This window comes from Acartia tonsa, chromosome 14 (assembly GCF_053477335.1).
Source record: "Acartia tonsa isolate MP-2025a chromosome 14, ASM5347733v1, whole genome shotgun sequence".
NCBI lineage: Eukaryota > Metazoa > Arthropoda > Copepoda > Calanoida > Acartiidae > Acartia > Acartia tonsa.
In genome coordinates this window covers 14,154,470-14,176,179 of record NC_137273.1, presented here as the reverse complement: position 1 = coordinate 14,176,179, position 21,710 = coordinate 14,154,470, and the positions used below count along the sequence as shown (strand labels likewise).

Genomic DNA, 21,710 nt, shown 5'->3' with positions numbered 1-21,710 from the left:
AATTTAATTAAGCATTTTTAGTTGTTAAAGCTTTTTATTCAGTAATAAAAGTCAATTTAATTTTTTCTTTGTTTTTTTTTAACTACTAAAGCATATAGAAATAAAGCTTAGCACATAAATGAATTGCTATGATATTTTGAGTTTCGAGGTGTTTGTTTTTTGACAAAATTTTTATTTTATTTTTGCCATTGTATGCTGTCATCATCTATAATTCAAAGTAGAATAATGTCTATCCGTCCGTCTGTCTGTTCGTCCCTTAAGATCTTGGTAACCACTGAACCGATCGGATTCTACTCTTCAGGGAATATACCTATTGGTCCTGTGGTGGTTTTAGGCTATTTTCTTGGGGGAAGGGACACCCCCAACCCCCCAAAAATCAACCCCCCCCCCTTTTTTTGCTGAAGATTTTCTTGGTCCTTGTACGAATTTCGACAAAAAAAAATTTTGATCACCTCTAGAGGCTAGGGGCGAAGCCGCTGGTTATTCACTGGTCGCCGGAAGGGAAAAGCAGTTTTTTGAAAGGGGCTATCTGAGATTATTACAGATTCTGATTTATACATATATAGACTAATGAAAAATGCAAAAAACAAAATCAAAAGCGTTCCTTCTTGGGAGAAAATCCGGGAAATAGATTTTAGCTATTTTTAACCTAAAATTTACATTGGCAAGCCTGCAAAAAATATAAAGACATTTTAAATGTGTCATTGCTCAGCACCTAGAGGTGGTAGAAAAATGCTACGCATACCATTGGAAAGCTCATAACCTCTAGTTTTCATAAAGGTATATAGCTTTTTTGTACTATTATTAGTTTTTGAGCTATCCTCTGAAGTATACACAAGTTTTAAAAATGCAGTTTTTTCTTGAATTTTAAGTTTGATACTTTTTACACACACCTTTTTAAAATTATATTGCTTAGCACCAAGGAGTTATATATATTATTTTATATAGGTATATTTGTATATTTTAGGTACTTTCAATTTAAGCTTTGAAATGTGTATAGTTTTTAGTAAGAACCAAGGAGGGAGAGGGGGAGTTTATACACTAGTAAATGAAATGCAGTATAAAATTTAATCCTGGTTGTTTTTGTTATAGTTATTGACCGGATTCTTTTAGTAAAATCTTTTATATGATTAAATTCACCAGTAAAACTCTGAAAATTAAATTTTGGCACTTTCCTTCTAGGGGCTAGTGGGGTAAAACAGCCCCCAAAATACTAAAATTATAAGATATGAGATTTTTTTTAACAACATTAAGTTATTTTTTTTTAATGTAAAAATTTTTGGACATATTTAATGTTAAGCTAATTTTTTTAATGTAAATTTTTTTGACATATTTTAGCAAAGTAGTCACTAAAGATTTCATTTTGTCACTTTCATTCTTGGGGCTAGTGGGGTATTTCACCCTCCAAAACACTAAAATTTTAAGTTATGAGCCTACTTTTAAAGATATCAAGATGATTTTTTTAACTTAAAATTTATTCTCATAATTTAGATATGTAGCCATATGTGGCACTTTCCTTCTTAGGGCTTCCTAAAACATATCAAAATTATAAGTCAGTATCAGATTTTGCCCTCGCTGTTTTGGACTTGTTGTTTTAATTATTTTTTTTAAGTTGGTTCTACGATGTGATTGGTTATAAGATATGAGATGATTATTAAAGACATTAAGCTAATTTTTTTAATGTAAAAATTTTTCACATGTTTGGACTGAGGAGTTAGTACAGATTTCATATTGGCACTTTCCTTCTGGAGTCTAGTGGGGTAAAACACCCCCAAAATACAAAAAATATGATTTCTGAGCTTATTTTTTAAAGATTTCATGTTGAACTTTAATGAAAACTTATTTCACATCAAAAAAAAAATAATTTAGTCCTTGAAAGAGGTGCCTAATTGAAACCTATAGTGATTATTTAGTTAAGTTATTTGAAAAAAAAGTTTTCATTAACAAAATCAGCCCAATATTTTTAAAAATCAGCCCAGAACTTAAAGTTTTAGTAGTTTTGGGGGAAGTTTTACCCCACTAGCCACTAGAAGGAAAGTGTCAAACTTAATGTTTATTGATAATTAATCATATAAGAGATTTTACAAAAAAATGATTACGTTTAAACTACAACAACTAGCCCAAATATCCAGAGCAAAATTTTATACTAAATTTCATTTCCTATAAGTGTATAAACTCCCCCCCCCCCCCACTACATAGCTTAATTATGTGAAGAAGTTTACATTACAAAATCAGCTTAATATCTCAAAAAAAAACCTCAAGTCTTAACAAGAGCAATTGATTCTAAGCACCTTCCAGCATTGACCCATAGTATTTTTTTAGTAAATATACTAGTTTTATGTTTAATATTTGCTTTATCGACTAAAAAGTTAGGTTTCACCATGGTTTTATATGAAAAAAACTTTGAAATGTTAAGCATTGCATTGTTTGGTGCAATAACATCGAATGTTTTGATGAGTTCAAACTGTTTAAAAGCTTTGACACAAAAGTATATCATTGTGATTAAAAATGTATATTTAAAAAAGGATTGGTAACTTGTAAACATTTCAATTAATGTACTTTGCAATTTACAACATTTGATGCTTTTCTGCAGTTTTATTTTATTTTGTCCTTTGAACTCAACAAAGCATTTGATGATATTGCTTTACTGGCTCTGGTTTGTGGATAGTCCTCTTTTAGTGTTTTGGATGGTGAAATACCCCACTAGCCCCAAGAAGGAAAGTGCAAAAATGAAATCTTTAGTGGCTACCTAGCTAAACTATGTAAAATAGATTTACATTAAAAAAATTAGCTTGATATCTCTAAAAATAAGCTCAGACATTAGATTTTAGTGTCTTAGAAGCTGTTTTACCCTATTAGCCCCTAGAAGGAAAGTGCCAAAATTTAATTTTCAAGTTTTACTGGTATATTAAATCATGTAATTTTCCAAAAAGAATCAGGTTAATAACTATAACAATAAGCCCAAAAACATCAAGGGCTAAATTTTATACTGCATTTTATTTCCTATAAGTGTATAAACTTCGCCCTCCTCCTTGGTTCTTACTACAAACTATATGCATTTCAAAGACAATTTTTAATTAAGCTAAAATTGAAATTACCCAAAATATACAAATGTACCTATATAAAATAATTATATAACTCCTAGGTGCTAAGCAATATAATTTTAAAAATGTTTGTGTAACAAGTATCAAACTTAAAATTCAGGAAAAAACTGCTTTTTTAAAACATGTGTATACTTCAGAGGATAGCTCAAAAACTAATAATAGTTCAAAAACGTGATATACCTTTATGAAAACTAGAGGTTATGAGCTTTCCAATGGTATGCGTAGCATTTTTCTGTCACTTCTAGGTGCTGAGCAATGACATGTTTAAAATGTCTTTATATTTTTTGCAGGCTTGTCAATGTGAATTTTAGGTTAAAAATAGCTAAAATCTTTTTCCCGGATTTTCTCCCAAGAAGGAACGCTTTTGATTTTGTTTTTTGCATTTTTCATTAGTCTATATATGTATAAATCAGAATATGTAATAATCTCAGATAGCCCCTTTCAAAAAACTGCTTTTCCCTTCCGGCGACCAGTGTATTATTAAAGCATTTGAATGTTTAGAATGACTTTTTACATTTTCCCGCTGAAAAAAAAACCTTCGTTAGAGGAAAATGAAGGAAGTGAGAAGACATTAGACTGAAAAATTTACTGCTATTAAGACAATTTTTCTTGTTTGCTGACTGCTAAACTTCAAATTGATTGGTTTATAATCTTTGTCTAATAAAGATATAATGTTCAACATTATTGGGGATGTACAAGGTACACCATATTATCGACCATTGTCTTATCCCCTAAGATCCGTGAGGAAAAGCTGTGCGTTACAAAGAAGTTTCATAATCGCTCTATAATGTATTTAGTTATGTTTTTTTATTTTTGCAATTTACGTCAGACCTAGGCAAACTAATAAAAACCTGTAAAGCTTAGAATAGGCATTGGCAGGGTCAGAAATTCATCAATTTTAATTCTTGTTATGCCTTTAAGTAGGTACCCAAAGTTTTATTATTCGTTGGCTTAAAAACTTATTGTTCTTTTATTATCTAGAAATGTCTATTGAATTTTGATAAGTTGGTTCCTAACTTTTCAACCATTGATTTTTATCTACTTAAGGGGTAATTTGTTTATCATCATTGGTGTCTGTACATCAATTTATCGTCTTATCCCCTAAGAACCCTTTAGAAATAAGTTTAAAACACAAACTTTCAATAAAAATCTAATAATAATAAAACATGTCTTAATTAAAAATACACATTTATGTACATATATGTATGTTGTCTTACTTACATAAGTAGACTGTTTTTTTTATGAAAATAAGTATTTTAGTAACTTTAAAAACCGTTGAAAATCTTTATGAGAATTTCGACAAGTAAGATATTTAAACATATAATATGTTTAATTAAAATAGCCTTAAATACTTTTATATAGGTATAAGAGTTGTGTATTAGTTCAGACGTTGCTAACCATTTGATTTCCCATGGTTTATAGCTATTTTTTTGCGTCTCCTATCTCAAATACAGAGCTTCTAGGACTTCCTTTAACTAATATAGCAAGTTTTAAATTTTAACTGTAATGTATAAACATATGTTCATGGATGTACAGAAAAATTCTTACTAGTCCTAACTAGGGCCTCATAAGTAGGAACTAAAAGTTCATATCATGATTATAAAGGGTTATATAAGTACACAAATTTAACCAGAGGTGGATTCTTTAAAAAAAATTGCCCCACTAATCGCTTAGTGTGGCAAAATTGTTTTCGTGTAAAATCCACCAAAATCACATTAAAAATATACAAAAATTAAACAAAATCACAGAAGGGTTATTAACATATGATTTTGTTTATTTTTGTAGATTTTTAGTGTGATTTTGGTGGATTTTTCACGAAAACAATTTTGCCCCACTAAGCGATTAGTGGGGTAATTTTTTTTTTAAGAATCCACCTCAGATGTACACTGCGAACTAAAGTAATAAAGCTACTCTAATCAGAAATCTAAGGGGATAAGACAATGAACGATAAATTTGTGTAAAACCTCTTGGATTATAAACAAAACTACCCCTTTTGTAGATTAAAATTATTGGTTTTGAACAAAGATTTAATAAAGTTTTCAAGCCAACGAATAAAAGAACTTCTTAATAAAACTTTGGATACCAGCTTTTTTTATATTTCAATGTCCTCTTCATCCCATAATTTTTATTTAGAAATGTTTTATTTGTTTAATTATACCTGGAGCAAAAAGTGTATGTTAATTACTGTTTTAAAATGCATAATTCGTTTACCTTTTTTTATTTATTTTATTATATGTTTTAAAAACATGGACACTTTTTTTCACATGTAGCGCATGTTTATGCACGTAAGTTGATTTTAGAAAACTTGCGTCTTTGCCCCTATTATCTAGGGGCTGAGTATTCAAAGGATGAGTGAGGAAGTGGGAGTAGGTAAATAGCTTTAAACTATTCTTAGGCTTTAATTTATTAGATAATATAGCCTAAAACCATCACGTGAACTATGTAAAGGACGAATGACTCAATCTGTTCTGATTGTTAGCGAAATCTTAACTTACAACTCAAAAACCTTACACTTTGACTTTGACTACTCTGGATAAGACAGACAATTAGTGTTTAGATAAACTATGCTATTTCATGCTAACAAATGCAGAAATCTAAAGGGATAAGACAATGGCCCATAAAATGATGTACATCTCCAATGATCATGCACAAAATAACAATCATGCAAAAAAAAATAAAATAATATATCATGATTAATGGTTGAAACGTTTGAATACTCAACTTAATGAACCAGCCAATCATAATTGAATAAAAATCCTCAAAGGTGTTAATTCTACAGGTAAGAAAACGTTATTATAAACTTTGGGGACTAGTGTAATAAACAGCCCAATTTTCCCTCCCTCCCTGTAACAAATGACTATCTTAATTATTATGTAATTACCCTAAGCTAATTATAATAATATAACCAACGAGAACAATTTCTCAATTCATAGCGAAGCTACAAAGTAAAAAGATTGGTTATTATTAAGATAGAACAGTAAGCTCTAATTCAGTAATTTTGTTTTGCTCTTTTGATTGGGTCATTCAAACTAGCAGTGTCATGTCTTTTCAACCAATACTTTTAATATACAGAAAGGACAATTTAGTTTTATCTTATTGAGGGATGTGCATCAATTTATCAATGTCTTATCCCTTTAGATCATTAAGAAGTTGAGATCTAAAAGTAGGACGTACCGACCTACCATAGTCATTGAGTAGCTGCGCTACAAATAATACGACTAATTATAATTCTGACAGATTCTTGTCATAAAAAAACTCTGAATATTATAATTATTATTTTTTATTGTGAGAAAAAATTAATGGATAAAACATTATTGATAAGTTTGGGGCATAGGACTATAACTTATACTGGTACCTAAAGTTTAATAAACACATTCTCTCATTTGTTGGGCTGAGATTTTTGGGTTCTTAAATATTATCTTTTTTGGTTGTCTTTTCAACTAATGATATTTTGATACACAAAGGTCCATTCATTACAATTTATTCATATATTTTAGATCCATTGATAATTGTACTTTGGTCCGTTATCAATATAACTTGTTAGTGTTTTTATACTAGCATGTTTTAATTATAAATTTTTACACATTCTATTATACAGAGTAGTTCTTTTTGCATTGACAGCAAGATCTCGCTAACCTCTTATCCGATTGAGAGCATTTTGAATAGGCTTCTTTTTTGCTTCGCTTTTTAAAATATTGATTTTTCATGTTGGTCTTTTGAAAATAATAAAATTGCAAAATGAACATAAAAAGATGAAACTGTACTTTATTCTCTAAAATTAAAATCATATCAACTAAAAATACAGTTTTTATGTAGTGTAAAAAAGCTAAATATGATTAACGGATTTTTATGTATGCCTCAGAATTTTGGATATTATTTAAGTTAGTCCTTTTATCGATGGAGGGAGGGAACAATGGGCTGTATATTACACTAGTCCCTAAAGTTTTGTAACAGCGTTTTCTTACTAGTTAGCGTAAAAACTTTGGGAACTTTTATTGAATTTGGATTGATTGGTTCATTAAATTGATTGTCTTAACGTTTCAACCACTAATTGTAATCTAAAGAAAGGGTAACTATTTTTCTATTAAACATCTCGTAAAATGATAAGTGGAAGGGACAACGGTAAACTAATCTTAAACCCTTCTCTTTACAATGTACCAGATATTAAAGATAGAATTTTATACACTAGAATTGGGAGGGAGATTAATTTTTCATCCATTGTGCTATCCTTGTGTGCTGCCATGCGCAATTACCACTGGACCGAAACGGTAGCTAGCTACAGATACAAGAATTTTTGCCGTAATCAATTTCAAAGGATGACCCACTTTCGGTCTTAAGTTATTGTTCATTAGTTTTTCTGCAGATTGAAATGATGCAAATGTACACCATTGATTATGGTAAACAAAAATACCCCTTTTGTGAATTGGACACTGTAAAAACGACGATGGTTATCTGGTACCAACCAATTAAGATTTAATGAAAGTGCCCAATTTACCCAAATGAAATAAAATATTAATAAAATGGAGAATTCTAGTTTCTTACGAGAAAGAGACACACAAAATGTACAAGTTTTATTTTAGTATTGGTCATCTAAAGGGGTAACTGAACGAGGATTGTAAGCGAAAGGGGGTAGGGATAGGGCAAATGATGATAAACTATTCTTCCCCCCATTCATATTTATGAAATTTTCTTTTTGAAATACCAGGGAAAAAAAATTATGTACATCAATTTATCAGCCATTGTCCTCTTCCTCCCTGAAAAGCGAAGCACGGATTTGATTTATTGAACATTCAAGCAGATTTGTATGTTAATATAAATGTAAGTTTTGCATTTTTGATATAGCTAATTTATCATTTTGATATATATATTATTTTAGTATTAATGCAATAAAAACATAAGAACAGTAAATATTTTGTATGATGGATGGACGGACGGACGTACTGACATATCCTTGATATAGAGTAGCTGTTCTTTTATTAACATAGTACAAAATTGTTTTCAAAATATTTAGAATATTTACTTGCATGTAGAACTGCGCTAAAGAATTTAGCATATATGTAATTTCCCTTTTGTCAGCAAATTGCGAAAGAGAACTTTACTCAATTGATCAGAACATAAAGTGTTTGTTTTCAATAGCCTGAAACCTGCCCATTTGACCTAAAAAAATATAAATTATTCCAGCAGTTTAAGAGATTTTACTGTTTTTTTGTTGATTTTTTCGGTCTTTGTGTTTATATTTGTCAAGGTACTAAGTACGTATTTGCAAAACTTAGAAGTTCTCCAGGGAAAATAAGGATAATTAATGGGAGGGAGGGGACATTGGACTGTAAATTACACTGGTACCCAAAGTTGTATAACAATTTTATTTTTTAAATCCTGGTTAATGGTATGTTTTTTGATTGGTTGGTTTCAAGTAGTGTCTAAATTTTTCAACCAATAATCGTAATCTACAGAAGAAGGGGAAATATTATTTATTATCATTGGTAAAGTTTATCAATTTATCTTCCATTTTCTTATCCCATAAGATCCATGTTTAGTTAATAATTGGTTAATTGATCTACAACAATTTCTTCCTCTATATAAATCAGCAAAATTTAAAACATGAATTTGGTGTAAATTATCGTTCATTATCCTATACCTGCAGTCATGACATTTGCACAAAGAAACTTTTTGGGAAATAACATTCTCTTTACAGAGAAATTAATAGAATTTCATCTTTCTGTTCAATGTTTCTTCAAAGTAAATTATAGCTAGATTTAAAGTTATGTACCTTCCAATTATGATAAACAAAATATCCCCTTAGGCTTATGTAGATTAAAGTTGTTGTCTTACAACCCAATCGTTCTTTTAAGTTCGTTCTAACGAATGATAAAGCGAGCTTTGGGGGTAGTATCTTAAGTTTAAAGTCGCCATTCTCTTTGGGAAAATTAAGTGATAAAATTGTTTTTCTTATGCTAATTTGGGATATCGTATAAACTCTCGATTCGCACACACGCTCAAAAGACACAAAGAGATTCACGTGTACGTGGGAATTTGGCAAATCAGCTGTTTCTCTGCTAATCAGCTGTTTCTCCGATAATCAGTTGTTTAACCGCTATTCACCTGTTTATCCGTTAAGGTACACACTAGATTTGGGTAGATTTTAGGTTAAAGCGTTACGGGTCATGCGGTTTATACTATGTACTTAAATTCATGGATTGGACTGTATTTTATTATAAACATGAAGTATTAATTAGTTTATTCAATTAACAAAACAATGCCTTTTTGTACTTTGTCACCAACAATTTAAATCTACGAACAGGCAGTGTAATTTGATTTATTAATTTATCCACAACTGTCTATCCCTTAAGATCCTTGATGCTTAACAGTTACTCTTGTCCGTCCGTTTATCTGTTTGTTGTTCAGATATAAAATGCCTTATTTATTGATTTAACGACAATACCTACCAAAAATTGGATAACTTACAGAGAAGCTTCGCTATTAAAAATCTGTTTTATCTTAGTTCTAATTAAACTGACCTTTCAGTTTTCTTTAAACTTCATTGCAAAGACCTTTTACTTCAAATTCTTTGAAATTGAGAATTTTCAACAATTTAAAAACTATTTTGTCTTCATGTTTTAGTTTAAGTTGTGCTTCATTGTATGCTTTAATTGTTATCATTTTTTTACGGGAGAAAAATTCACGATAAATTGATTTCTCGTATTCCTTCGAATCCGGTGGATAGGAACCGGTTCTCATCCATACGAAAAAACTATGTCTAGCATCGTATTATATCCAACTTTCTACGAATATAAAAATGTACAATCATAAGATTAAAGCAAGTTTTTTAGCCGGTGCCTTCGGCACCTCGGGGCTAAAAAAAACTGGTTTTAATCTTATAATTGTACACTCTATATCCGCGGAAAGCTGTTTATAATACGATGCGAGAAATAACTATTACATCTCCAATTATACCCCCCTTCTGTAGATGTTAAAAATTTTGTACACTTTTAGTTTTAAACCAACTTGAGCCAATGCCATATATAAGATAAAGTGGTAATAAAACTTTGGGTACCAGGGTAATTTCCAACCCAATGTCCCCTCAAGTTCAGAATATTCCTGATTCAACGTATAATGTGTTAAGTGGAATTATTAACAAAGAAATTTATTCTAGGAAATATTCCTTTATCTTTAAATTAAGGTTTATATATTTCATTTTAAATTTATTTACAAGAATGGTAATATCAATAGCTAGCGAAACTATCATTGGCAGAGTAAGTAGACTGAACTATAATAGCACGTTTCAATATTCTATTTCTAAATATTTTAACAATTCATTTTGTCATATGCTTCATATTATACAACATAAACCTACTCAAGCAAAGCTTTATCCTAAGAAATGCTACTATTTATAACTGACTCATTATGTGAATGAAAATGAAAAATAACTGCTTTAGCTTTCGTTGTACACTTTCCAACCAATAACATATCCGGATTGTTCCTTTACTGTTTTTCTATTGGCTGATTTAGAGAGTATGTATCTAGATTACATCTATTGTAGATTGCAACAAAAAATGGTTGTACATTTAAAATTGTAGTAAGAAAACAATGCTTGTTTTTATTGACAGCAGGTGTTAACGTTCGTTTGTTATACAAGGATAATTATAACCAAAACCATTTTTTAATTTTTAAGTTAAACCAGCAGCTACGACCCGCGCATCTTGAGGCTTTTTATTAGAAGAGACAGCGAGGGGCTAGAAAAATAGATTAAACCATTCAAAATAGCATAAAACCACGACAGGACCCATGTGAAGCTTACCTAAATTAGAGAATCCAATCGGTTCGATAGTTGTTGAGATCTAAAGCTGTTATATAATAGGATAATATTATTAAAATTTTCTTAAATCATTAGGGTAAAGCGGGGCGATCTCGGTTTTGAGGTGAAGTCGGTATTTTTTTGACCACCTTCATTAAATGACATTTTTCTCCATGTTCTAATCGACTGACAGAAAAAAAACATAAAATCAAATTTGTTCCTTATTAAATTGCCTACAAAAATGTATAAAATGAAATTTTTGTGAGATGAATTTTTAGGGTACTTATTGGGTCTTAAAGTCGGACGACAAAAAATTTTTTTTTCGATTTTTTTGCTTCGGTCGGAAAAACGGTAAGTTGGACAAAAACTGGTAAGAGCTAGAGCTTAGACGTCTTCAGGGGACTTATTAAGAATCTAATAGGCTATCCATTTCCGTTTAAAACTTTAAAATAGCTTGTATAGTTTTTTCTTAAATCGACTAAAAGTGAAGCGGGGCGAATTCGGTTTTTTTACTTTTTATACTAACTTTTTCAATTTTATATAAAAAAGTGAAATTTTCGAGAAAAAAAGTCAAATTTCTCGTACTTAGAAAAAATTTATTTTTTATTTGTAGAAAAAATTGTCCGATCTTCATAATTTTTTTTTGTGAATGCTCTTTATTACATTTAGCAACTTTAACCTTTAGGGCATGCTGTAATTAAATCACTATGTCATAGGTTTTTTGAAGCTGGAAAATTGACCACAGATTTTGCCAAACTTTTCTCTTTTTTTTCAACTTGATTTTTTTAGGAAATTTTGCTAATAGAACTAATTTTTTTTTGGCCAAATCTATTCAAAATTGCCTGAATTTTAAGGATCAGGCCTTTAAAGTCATAAAAAGTTATTTTTTCTAGTAGTATTTTTATGTTTTTTATCAAAAAAAATTTCGAAAAAAAAAGTCAAATTTTGCGTACCTCGGAAAAATTATTTTTTTTGGTAGAAAAAATTGACCTATTTTAATAAAATTTTTTGTGCATACTCTTTATTACATTTAGCAACTTTTACCTTTTGGGCATGCTGTAATAAAATCAATACGTCATCGATTTTTTGAAGCTTGAAAATGCCCTACCGACTTCGCCTCAAGGCGGGGCGAAGTCGGTGCCGTTTTAGAGATCAATTTTGACAAACTTCCCAATGTCCTAGGTTTACGTCCCTTTAGGACCTGATCGACTTTTCCGAGATCTTTCTACTGGTCTTGGTCCCATTTAAAAAAAATCATTTTTACGATTCGCAGGTTCAAAAAACCGAAAAAAAGACCGAGTTCGCCCCGCTTTACCCTATAAACTTTGACATCAAAGTAATATTTCTGTTATAAATTCAATCAAATCACTTAGACTGACAGACAAACACAAAGACTAATAGAATAGATTCGCTACTAATAAAAAACCCGGCAACAAAAAGTTAATCTAATGCCAACACATTTATTGAACAATGTTGAGTTTTAATGATTTTATCTAATTGTCTTCATAACAATTTTTCTATGATAAAACGTTGTTGATAACTTAATAAAATTACAGAATTAATGTTATCGGGGTCCTCCTACTATTTGATTATTTATATTTTGCTAGACATGATTTTTCATCAACGTGTAGAACCATTGTAGAAATCAGTGTTGGGTTTTGTTACTTTAAAATCATACCTAGTGTTTTGATTTAATTAAAACTAAACTGCCAAAATAAGAATTTCATTTGTATATCATACAAAAAACACAAAAATACTCCATAGTGAAATTGCCTTTGCAAAATCGAACTTAATATTTATAGGCCGATTTATAAATGTATAAGTATGGATCTATAAACCAGACGACTACCTGGTTCCAGTGGTGGGGACCTTTTTCGTCTGCTAGCAAATTGCTTTCTACTCTCTTGTTAATATTCCCGACACTATTGGCTAGCATTCAAAGATTCAATTATAAGTCGGTTTAGGGTCCCCACCCAGTGGACAAACAGTAATTTAACCCCTGCCCCCTCTATTTTGTTACATTAATGAAGTAACGCTGTTACTTTAATACCTAGATTTTTTTGGATAGACATTAATCTTTTAATTTTCGTTATTTTAAGGAAACATGATTTTTATGATGATAGCAAACATGAAATTCGTTACTTGTCAAAAAAGTTTTACTAACAGCTGGATGATTTTTTTAATACAAAGGCCCCAAAACCCCGCCAAAATTTATTAACAATCAAAAAGGCCTTATTTTGCTTTTAAAACCTAAATACTGCGCCTCTACCTAGGTTATCTTCTTTATACCAAAAAAATTAAACATTTTAGCACTTTTAAATTAAAAGTTTTTATATTAGGTTGATATCTTTCAAAATCTATTTAATATCAAAAATCGAACCAACGTTGATTTATAGGTATTCTTGCGATGCTACTAACTATTCTAAAATAATAGCAACAAACGTTTTTAGGACTTTGCAAATATTCATCGTGTAATGTGCGTTTTCGGTAAATCTAAACTTTAAATATAACATTTCAAGATTAAAAGTGAGAGAGAAGACATCAGAGTTTCATAAAAACGTTTTCTTATTCGTTAGCTTCACAACTTTGGAGACTTTTATTGTATTTTGATTGTTTGGTTCAATAAATTTAGTGTTCAAACGTTTCAACTACTAAGTGTAAACTATAAAAAGGTTAATTTTGTGATTCATCCTTGGAGCTGTACATCAATTTATCGGTCATTGTCTTATCCTGTATAAATTTATTACTATTTTGTTGGAACTGACTAATCAATTATATATCAAGCTGTGATTTTAGATAGCAACAATATTTTTCTAGAATTTAGGCAATTGTATTTCATTTGAAATCGTATAGTGTTTTTTGAGAATTTCTTATACATAAATACCCAGCTTTTTTGATATATCCTTTTTTATTCAATATTACCAAGCTGCCAAAAGCAGAATTTTACAAAAATAAGAATGTTTTTTACACTGTTATTTTATCTCTTGTTTGATAATTTTTTTAAATCTATGAAAAACAATTAAAACTATGAAGCCAAGAAAAACCATTTTACACGCTCTTATGGTTGATTAGCAATTGTCACAAACTATTTTGAAATCATTCGAATCGTGGGATCTTAAGGGATAAGACAATGACCGATAAATTGATGCACATCCTCAATGATTATACACAAAATAAAACCTACAGTAGATTAAGATTGGTGGTTAAAACGTGTGGACACTCAACTTAATGAACCAACCAATCAAAATTTAATTCAGGTCTCCTAAATTGTTAAGCCAACGAATAAGAAAACGTTATAAAAAAAACTTTTGGGACTAGTGTAATTAACAGCCCAATGTCCCTTCCCTTCCCACCATGATATTATTTTATTAGAAAAAAGCTACCTTATAGGTAAGTTGATATTATTATAGATAAAATTGTCCTTGTTTTTGTAAATGACTAGCGGCTACGCCCTTAGAGGCCTCTACCTTCCATTTAAAGAAGTAACCTTCCAAATAATAGATAAAGACTTCGAATAATATTTTTTTTTACCTTAAATAAGAGATTTTTCGATCCATTTAGACACTTAGACATCATGTTACTTTTATAAACATAAGCTTCACTCTAAAGGAGAACCATATCGGTTCAGCGATTTGCGAGATCCTTCGCTACAGACAAAAAAAGCCTATTACTTTATATAATAAGATAAAAATATCTCTATTTGAAAATAACAATTTTAGGTAATAAATCTCATATTTCAATAAAAAACCGCAAGTTATCAAAAATGTTTATGTATTTATGTTACGTTATAAATTGATTAAATAAAAAATGACAGTTATGATTAAAAATCACTTTTTATGTACGTGATTTTTAGTCAAACAAAAATAATGATTATTTACCTAAGAATCTCTTTTTTTCTGTTATTTAAACTTAAATTTCATAATGTACTCTATTTTGTAAGTACATACCTAATTATTAATAAGTTTAAATTGAGATATAGGTCATTTTATTTTATTTTAATTATAACTCATAGAATTTGATATTTCAAATCAAGAATAGTTATTTATCGTGTCGTATTATAGACAGCTTTTCATAAGATTAAACCCAGTTTTAGATGCCCCGAGAGGCCGAAGGTCAAGGGAAAAACTGGTATTTATCTTGTGATTTTTTTTTTAAAAATTCGGGAAAATTTTAGGCAATTTGATGCTATACATAATTTTTCAGTATACAGTGTTGAAGCCATACTGGAAAATTTTTCTTAAGTTCCTTTCTATATTAGGGTCAAGCGGGGCATTAACCGGTAAGGGGCATTACCGGTAATTTTTTACCCACCTTCAGAAAATGACATTTATCTCCATGTTCTAATCGACTGACAGAAAAAAACATAAAACCAAATTTGTTCCTTATTAAATTGCCTACAAAAAAGTATAAAATGAAATTTTTGTGAGGTGAATTTTAAGGGTACTTTTTGGGTCTCAAAGTTGGACGAAAATTTTTTTTTTCCAAAATTTTTTTCACCTAGGTGTATAAAGATCGACCTAAACAAAAATTGGTAAGACCTAGAACTGATCCGTAAAAACCTTTTGAACTAAGAATTGCCCGCTCTTTCCAAATCCGTTGAGAGCTTAAATGTAGAGTTGATATTTTTTTCAAAAATGACCAAAGTTCGCGCGGGGTATTTTTCGGTAACGTCGAAAAAAACTTCAAATTCAATTTTTAAGATCAATTTTCAGGTTTTCTTTGGTAAAATCTAAAATTCAATATGGGCTTTTTAAGAATTAGGCCAAAAAGTGAATAGAACAGGTTTTTTTATATAAAAAAATTTAAATTTTATTTTTTAAGAAAATTTTTGTGGAAAAAAAATCGAAATTTCTCGTCTTTTAAAAAAAATAATTTTTGACATAGAAGGAATAGTCCGATCTTTATAAAAATTTTTGTGGATAATCCCTATAACCTATACTAATTATGATTATTTATGTTTGACTGGCCGTTTGGCCGTTTTTCATCGATTTTTTTTAGGTTAAAAAGACGTTACCCACAATGCCCCACCGTGGGGCATTTATCGGTAATTTCTTTGAGTCCAATTATGACAAACTTCTAAAAGTCGTAGGATAACGTCCTATTAGGACCTGATAGTCCTTTCCGTAAGCTTTTTAATGGTCTTGGTCCCATTTAAAAATATTAATATTTACCCCATTTTTTTTTCAAAAAACCGAAAAAATTACCGGTAATGCCCCGCTTCACCCTAACCATCAATGTTGAGTAATGTAATGTATTTTGTCTCAAAATTTTTTATTTTCATAAAGTTAATAGTTCTTCAGATGCCCCCTCCCTCCCCCCTGAGAATTCACCTGGTTTGTTTGTGTTTTGTAAAATATGTCATATGCAGCAGCAATTTGTTTTGAAATTTTAATTATTTAGCCTCTTTAGAATTATGTTTAACATTCTTAGAGATGCACTGGGGGCTGGTAGCGCAGCCACTCTATAACATAGCTAGTAACTACGCACCTAAAGGGCTCTAGTGGTACTTGATGGAAAAGTTTGGGAGAAATCGAACCTACTATTTCAATTTTAGTTTTAAATATAATGGAAAATTTTTCGGAGGGAAGGAGGAGACATTGGACTGTAAATTGTACTGGCTCCCAAAGTTTTAAATACATTCTCTCATTCGTTGGCTTTAAAACCTTGATTAGTTGCTTCAAACTAACAGTTTTTAAACTTTTCAACCGATGATTTTATTAAATTATTATTTTGTTTAATTTTTCACTCATTGTCAAAGGGATAAAAACACCTTTGCAAATGAATGTTCTTGATTAATGCAAAATAATGTATTTTTTAGTTCCCAATTCTCTAACCCTTTGAATAGAAAATTAATTTTTGCAAAGATTGAAAAAGTGGAATTATTATAGATAACTTTTTTGTCAGTTAGGAGGGGACATTAGACTGTTAATTATCAGGGATCTAAAGGGATAAGACATAAGATATAGCTCTTATTACGACAAACAAAATTACCCCGTTTAGTGTGTTCTCTCTGTAATAGTTGAGGCTCGTTTGTCGGTCTGTCCCTTTTCTTGGGCTTCGCTTATATTGATAAGTTATCTATTTAAATACTCACTTTCAAATTATGAACTCTTTCTGCAAAATTCGCCAAAACTAATATTTGCAATTTTATGCTCTGATTAGTGCGAATATTTTTTTGCTGTTGCTAAAAGTCATTGAACGTTTTTTGGGTATTTCCCTTGATTCAACGTACTTCACAAGTAAGTCATTTGTACATTATAAATTATAAACAACTCTTAACTTAGACAAAGACAGATAAAATGAGGGAGGGAGAGGACATTGGATTGTAAATTATTCTGGTCCCCAAAATTGTGTAAGCATGTGTTTTTATTTATTGGCTTATATATAACTAGCGGCTACGCCCCCTAGAGGCCTCTAGTGGCACTTTCAATGTTTGCGTTGAACTCTCTTTCTAAAATCGAGAACGTGAAGAAAATTTCGATTTTTTGTGATTTCTCTTGGGAGGGATGTGGTACCCTCCCCCAAAAAAGTCAAAAACCTTTCCGGGACATATGAGAATCTACCCTGTTAAGGAGAACCCGGTTCAGCGGTTAGCGAGATCCTTCGGTGCAGACACACAGACAAACAAACAGACAAACATCATGTTACTTTAGTATAAGGATTACAGACGTTTATAAAAACTACATAAGGGATAATTTTGTTTATCATAAGTAGATGTGTACATCAATATATCGCCCGTTGTCTTATCCCCTAAGATCCCTCGATGTATTCCTTTAAAATCGTCACATTTTGCGTACAATTATTTCTATATGTTTCTTTACGTAACTGCGGACTACCTTAAAACTACACAAAGAAATGTGTATTAAAACTTAAAATACATTTAATAATAAGCATTAAACCTTAAAAATGCTGTTTATTTACTAAGTATATTTGCGATTACTTTTATTTAATGAAATCTTCCAATTTTTAACATGTACAAAACGGCCAGCTTAATTGCTTCAAGATCCATGTCAGATCTTTATAGGAAATAAATGTCTATAAACGAGCTCAAGTTATCCAAGGAATATATGATTAAAACTCATAGTGCTCCAATAATCCATAATAAACTCTCATTGCCCAGAACGATAAGACCCATTATTTTACTTTATTAAAAATAAATTCATTTTTTTCATTTCATGTTGCTATTTACCTTATATTGATGTATTTAATTTCTAATCATAAAAAAGAAAATTTAAATTTATAATATGATAAAGGGATAGTTTCACGAAGTGCATTTAAAAAAAAATAGTGAACTGTAAGTTTTTTCTATTTTAAATAACGTAGTAGTGCATAATATAAAGTTATTGATTAAAATTAAGAGATTTTACCAGGGATTTTCCTTAAAAAATGAGTTTTTCATTTTTATTTTCAACTTCGTTGCGTGTTATATATGGCAAAAACTTTTTTGTCATAAATACAACTTTAGATAGCATTTACTAGTTAATAGAACTTTAAACTTTTTATACAACAAAATACACATAACAACAAAGAATGACCAATAAAATATTCAGTATGGTACTTAGAGTAGTGATCTTTTTATATGTCTTAGTAGAATATATTAGGCATTTGATAGATATGATTGTGATAAAGAATTTTAACATTGACCTGACCAAACTTTTTTTATTTGACAATATCTAAAAGAGTTAGTGATTTGCAACATAAATTTCATGAGAATGGTCTTTTTATATATATATATATGTTGTATGGTTAGTTGGTATTTCCGCGTGAGATAATGTGTATATTGTAAGTAAACCGGACGGCTTTCTTTATTTTTTTAAAAAGAATCTATAGAAAACCTGACCTATAGTGAACCGGACGTTATTTTTTATGTTTTTTAAGTAACTTGTCCCAAGGGGAACCCCTGTTCAATTTTTTTATAACTCTTGTGAAATATGTGGAAAAAGATTATCTAAAATTGGTGTTTTGGCTTTACATATTTGGAAAAAAAATAGACCATTCTCATGTAATTTATGTGGCAAATCTCTTTAACTTTTTTCGATATTGTCAAATAAAAAAAGTTTGGTCTGGTCAATGTTAAAAATTCTTTAACATATAATCATATCTATCCAATGCCTAATATATTCTACTAAGACATATAAAAGTTCACTACTCTAAGTACCTTAACTCTTTAAATACACTTCATAGAACTATCCCTTTAAGAAAACTATGTTTTAAAAGAATTCGATTGTGGCGACATTTTGTGTGTTCAAATATTAAACTAAAATTGTAATCATCATTATTAACCCTTTGGTGATGGTAATGTAAAGAAAAAAATATAATTTAAAAAAATCTTTTAAAAATCATTTAAATTATTAAATATTTACCTACTTTCTTTTAGATAGTAATGCCGGGTGAGGAAAATAGATTTATTGAGAAATAGATATGCATATAGAAAACTAGCCAATAGGGAGATAGTTATATCGAGCCAACTCTAGTATGTGTATACCATGTACATTTAGTCCATTTTGACCAGGGATCTAAAGGGATAAGACAATTGCCGATGAATTGATGTACATTCCCATAGATGATACACATATTTAATACTTCAGTAGATTACAATTAGTTACAAAATTTGTACACTCAACTTAATGAACCAATCAAAATTCAATAAAAGTTCCAAAATATGTTAAGCAACATAATACGAAAATTTTAACACAAAACTTTGGGGACTAGTGTAATAAACGGCCAATTGTCTCCTCCCTCCCTGATTTTGACGCTTTAAAAAGTTCTTTGTTCGCTTTCAAAGCTTTCTCCCTTTCTCTTCTCCCAATTTTTATCTATTGTACTTTTTTATGTTGATACTATACAGGCAATATTATATCTAGCTAAAATTTGGGGATTAAGATCTGACTTTATTTGTACAGGGATCTAAAGGGATAAGACAATGGAAGATTAATTGCTATTAAACCCAAAATATGATAATCTAATTATCTTTTCTGTTGATTTATTTAAACAACTACTAGCTTACACCAGCAAATTACATTTTTATAGTTTTAAACTTATAAATGGCAGTATGTGTTTTCAAAACTTCGGGTAAAAGCATAATAGTCACTTGCCTTCCCCCTCTTTGTATAAACACAAAATCTTTTATTTATTTTGCGTTGGTGCGTTTTAGACGTTTGTTGTCAATAGTTACTATCATTTGGTTTTGACCAGGGGGAGGGAGGGCGGGTTATTGGACTACAAATTATACTGGCACCCAAAGTTTTATAAAAAATTTTGTTGCTTACTTTTTAAAGATCCTGGTTCTTTGTTTATCATAATAGGGGATGTACAAACATAATTTATCGTCTATTGTCTTATCTGTTAAAATCCTTGGATATCTATCTATCTATCTTGATATCTAATATAAATCTCTATATCAGCCGCCCCACAGTGTAGTGGCTATCTATCTATCTCACTGTCTATCTTGATATCTAATACAAATCTCTATTTCAGCCGCCCCACAGTGTAGTGGCTATCTATCTATCTCACTACCTATCTTGATAACTAATATAAATCTCTATTTCAGCCGCCCCACAGTGTAGTGGCTATCTATCTATCTCACTATCTATCTTGATATCTAATATACATCTCTATTCCAGCCGCCCCACAGTGTAGTGGCTATCTATCTATCTATCTCACTATCTATCTTGATATCTAATATATATCTCTATTTCAGCCGCCCCACAGTGTAATGGCTATCTATCTATCTATCTCACTATCTATCTTGATATCTAATATATATCTCTATTTCAGCCGCCCCACAGTGTAGTGGCTATCTATCTATCTATCTCACTATCTATCTTGATATCTAATATATATCTCTATTTCAGTCGCCCCACAGTGTAGTGGCTATCAAAGCTATAGCAAAGAAGAACTTGGCCAAATCACAAAACCTGCTGGGGAAAGAAATCAAAATTTTGAAGGTAAACTTAAATCATTACCTACCCCCCAAGGCAGACAGGCATACATCCTACTACTTTAGTATAAATATAGAGCTACTGTATAGTTGTTTGTTTATTTTGTCATAAAGTACATGAATGAATTTATTCCTTTTCTGTAAAAAGCAAAATTCCAATTAAAAATTATTTGTATGCTTCTAATAAGCTCTAAAACAATGGTTTTATATGTTTGTAAGTCTATGTTAAAAACAGTGACGTGTGATAGATGGGTGTCAACACCTCCAAAAAAAATTATATTTTGATGGTCTGCCTACCCCTTTTTTCATCACCTTTAAGTGTTTCACACCACACTGGAGAATCGCTGTGCACACCACTGCTAAAAAGCATTTTTTTATGAAAACTAATATTGTGTTTTTTTTGTAGGAATTGACCCAGTTAGCCCATGCAAATGTTGTCTGCCTGCTTGATTGTAAGGTAGGAGCATTTTAATCATCAGTGTTCTGCCAATTCTACCACTAGCAAAAGTACAATCACTGTGTTTTTGTCAATTTTCTTCTCTGTTGTATTTTTGACATTATTTTTCCCCATTGTCAAAATTACTTCTTCACTGCTGTCATATACACAGTTTTATTGTCATTTTCACATCAAATTCAATGAGGCTGTCAAATTCATCCAGTAATACCTAGTTATCTATATTGTGGGTAACTTTGTTAACCATAATTTGGGTGTACGTACAACAATTATTCGTCTATTGAAGGCCTTCAAATATTGGGTGGAAGAAAGGGTGTAAATTGATTTAACCGCTATTACATTTACATAATACATTGAAAGAATTTCAGTTCAATAACCGTTTTCAAAAAGTAGAACTATTTTATTCTTGTTGAAAGA

At 30.3% G+C, this 21,710-nt stretch overlaps 3 protein-coding genes across 8 annotated transcripts in view; 1 reads left to right on the top strand and 2 right to left on the bottom strand.

Annotated features, from left to right (window-relative positions):
* Atg1 (serine/threonine-protein kinase unc-51-like protein Atg1) overlaps positions 1–21,710 on the top strand; it is a 127,307-nt gene that overhangs the window by 49,105 nt on the left and 56,492 nt on the right. For all 5 annotated transcript variants that reach the window (XR_013875050.1, XR_013875049.1, XR_013875051.1 and 2 more), the window contains 2 exons: positions 20,754–20,846; positions 21,246–21,296. Coding sequence is in view for 2 of the 5 variants with exons in the window: in XM_080148657.1 (XP_080004783.1) it covers positions 20,754–20,846; positions 21,246–21,296 (144 nt within the window). In the remaining 3 variants the exon portion in view is untranslated. The remainder of the gene's footprint in view (positions 1–20,753; positions 20,847–21,245; positions 21,297–21,710) is intronic.
* LOC145306517 (uncharacterized) overlaps positions 1–21,710 on the bottom strand; it is a 195,048-nt gene that overhangs the window by 118,982 nt on the left and 54,356 nt on the right. The window lies entirely within an intron of this gene.
* Positions 1–21,710, bottom strand: part of LOC145306514 (uncharacterized) — a 121,180-nt gene that overhangs the window by 97,258 nt on the left and 2,212 nt on the right. The gene's annotated exons all lie outside the window — the stretch shown is intronic.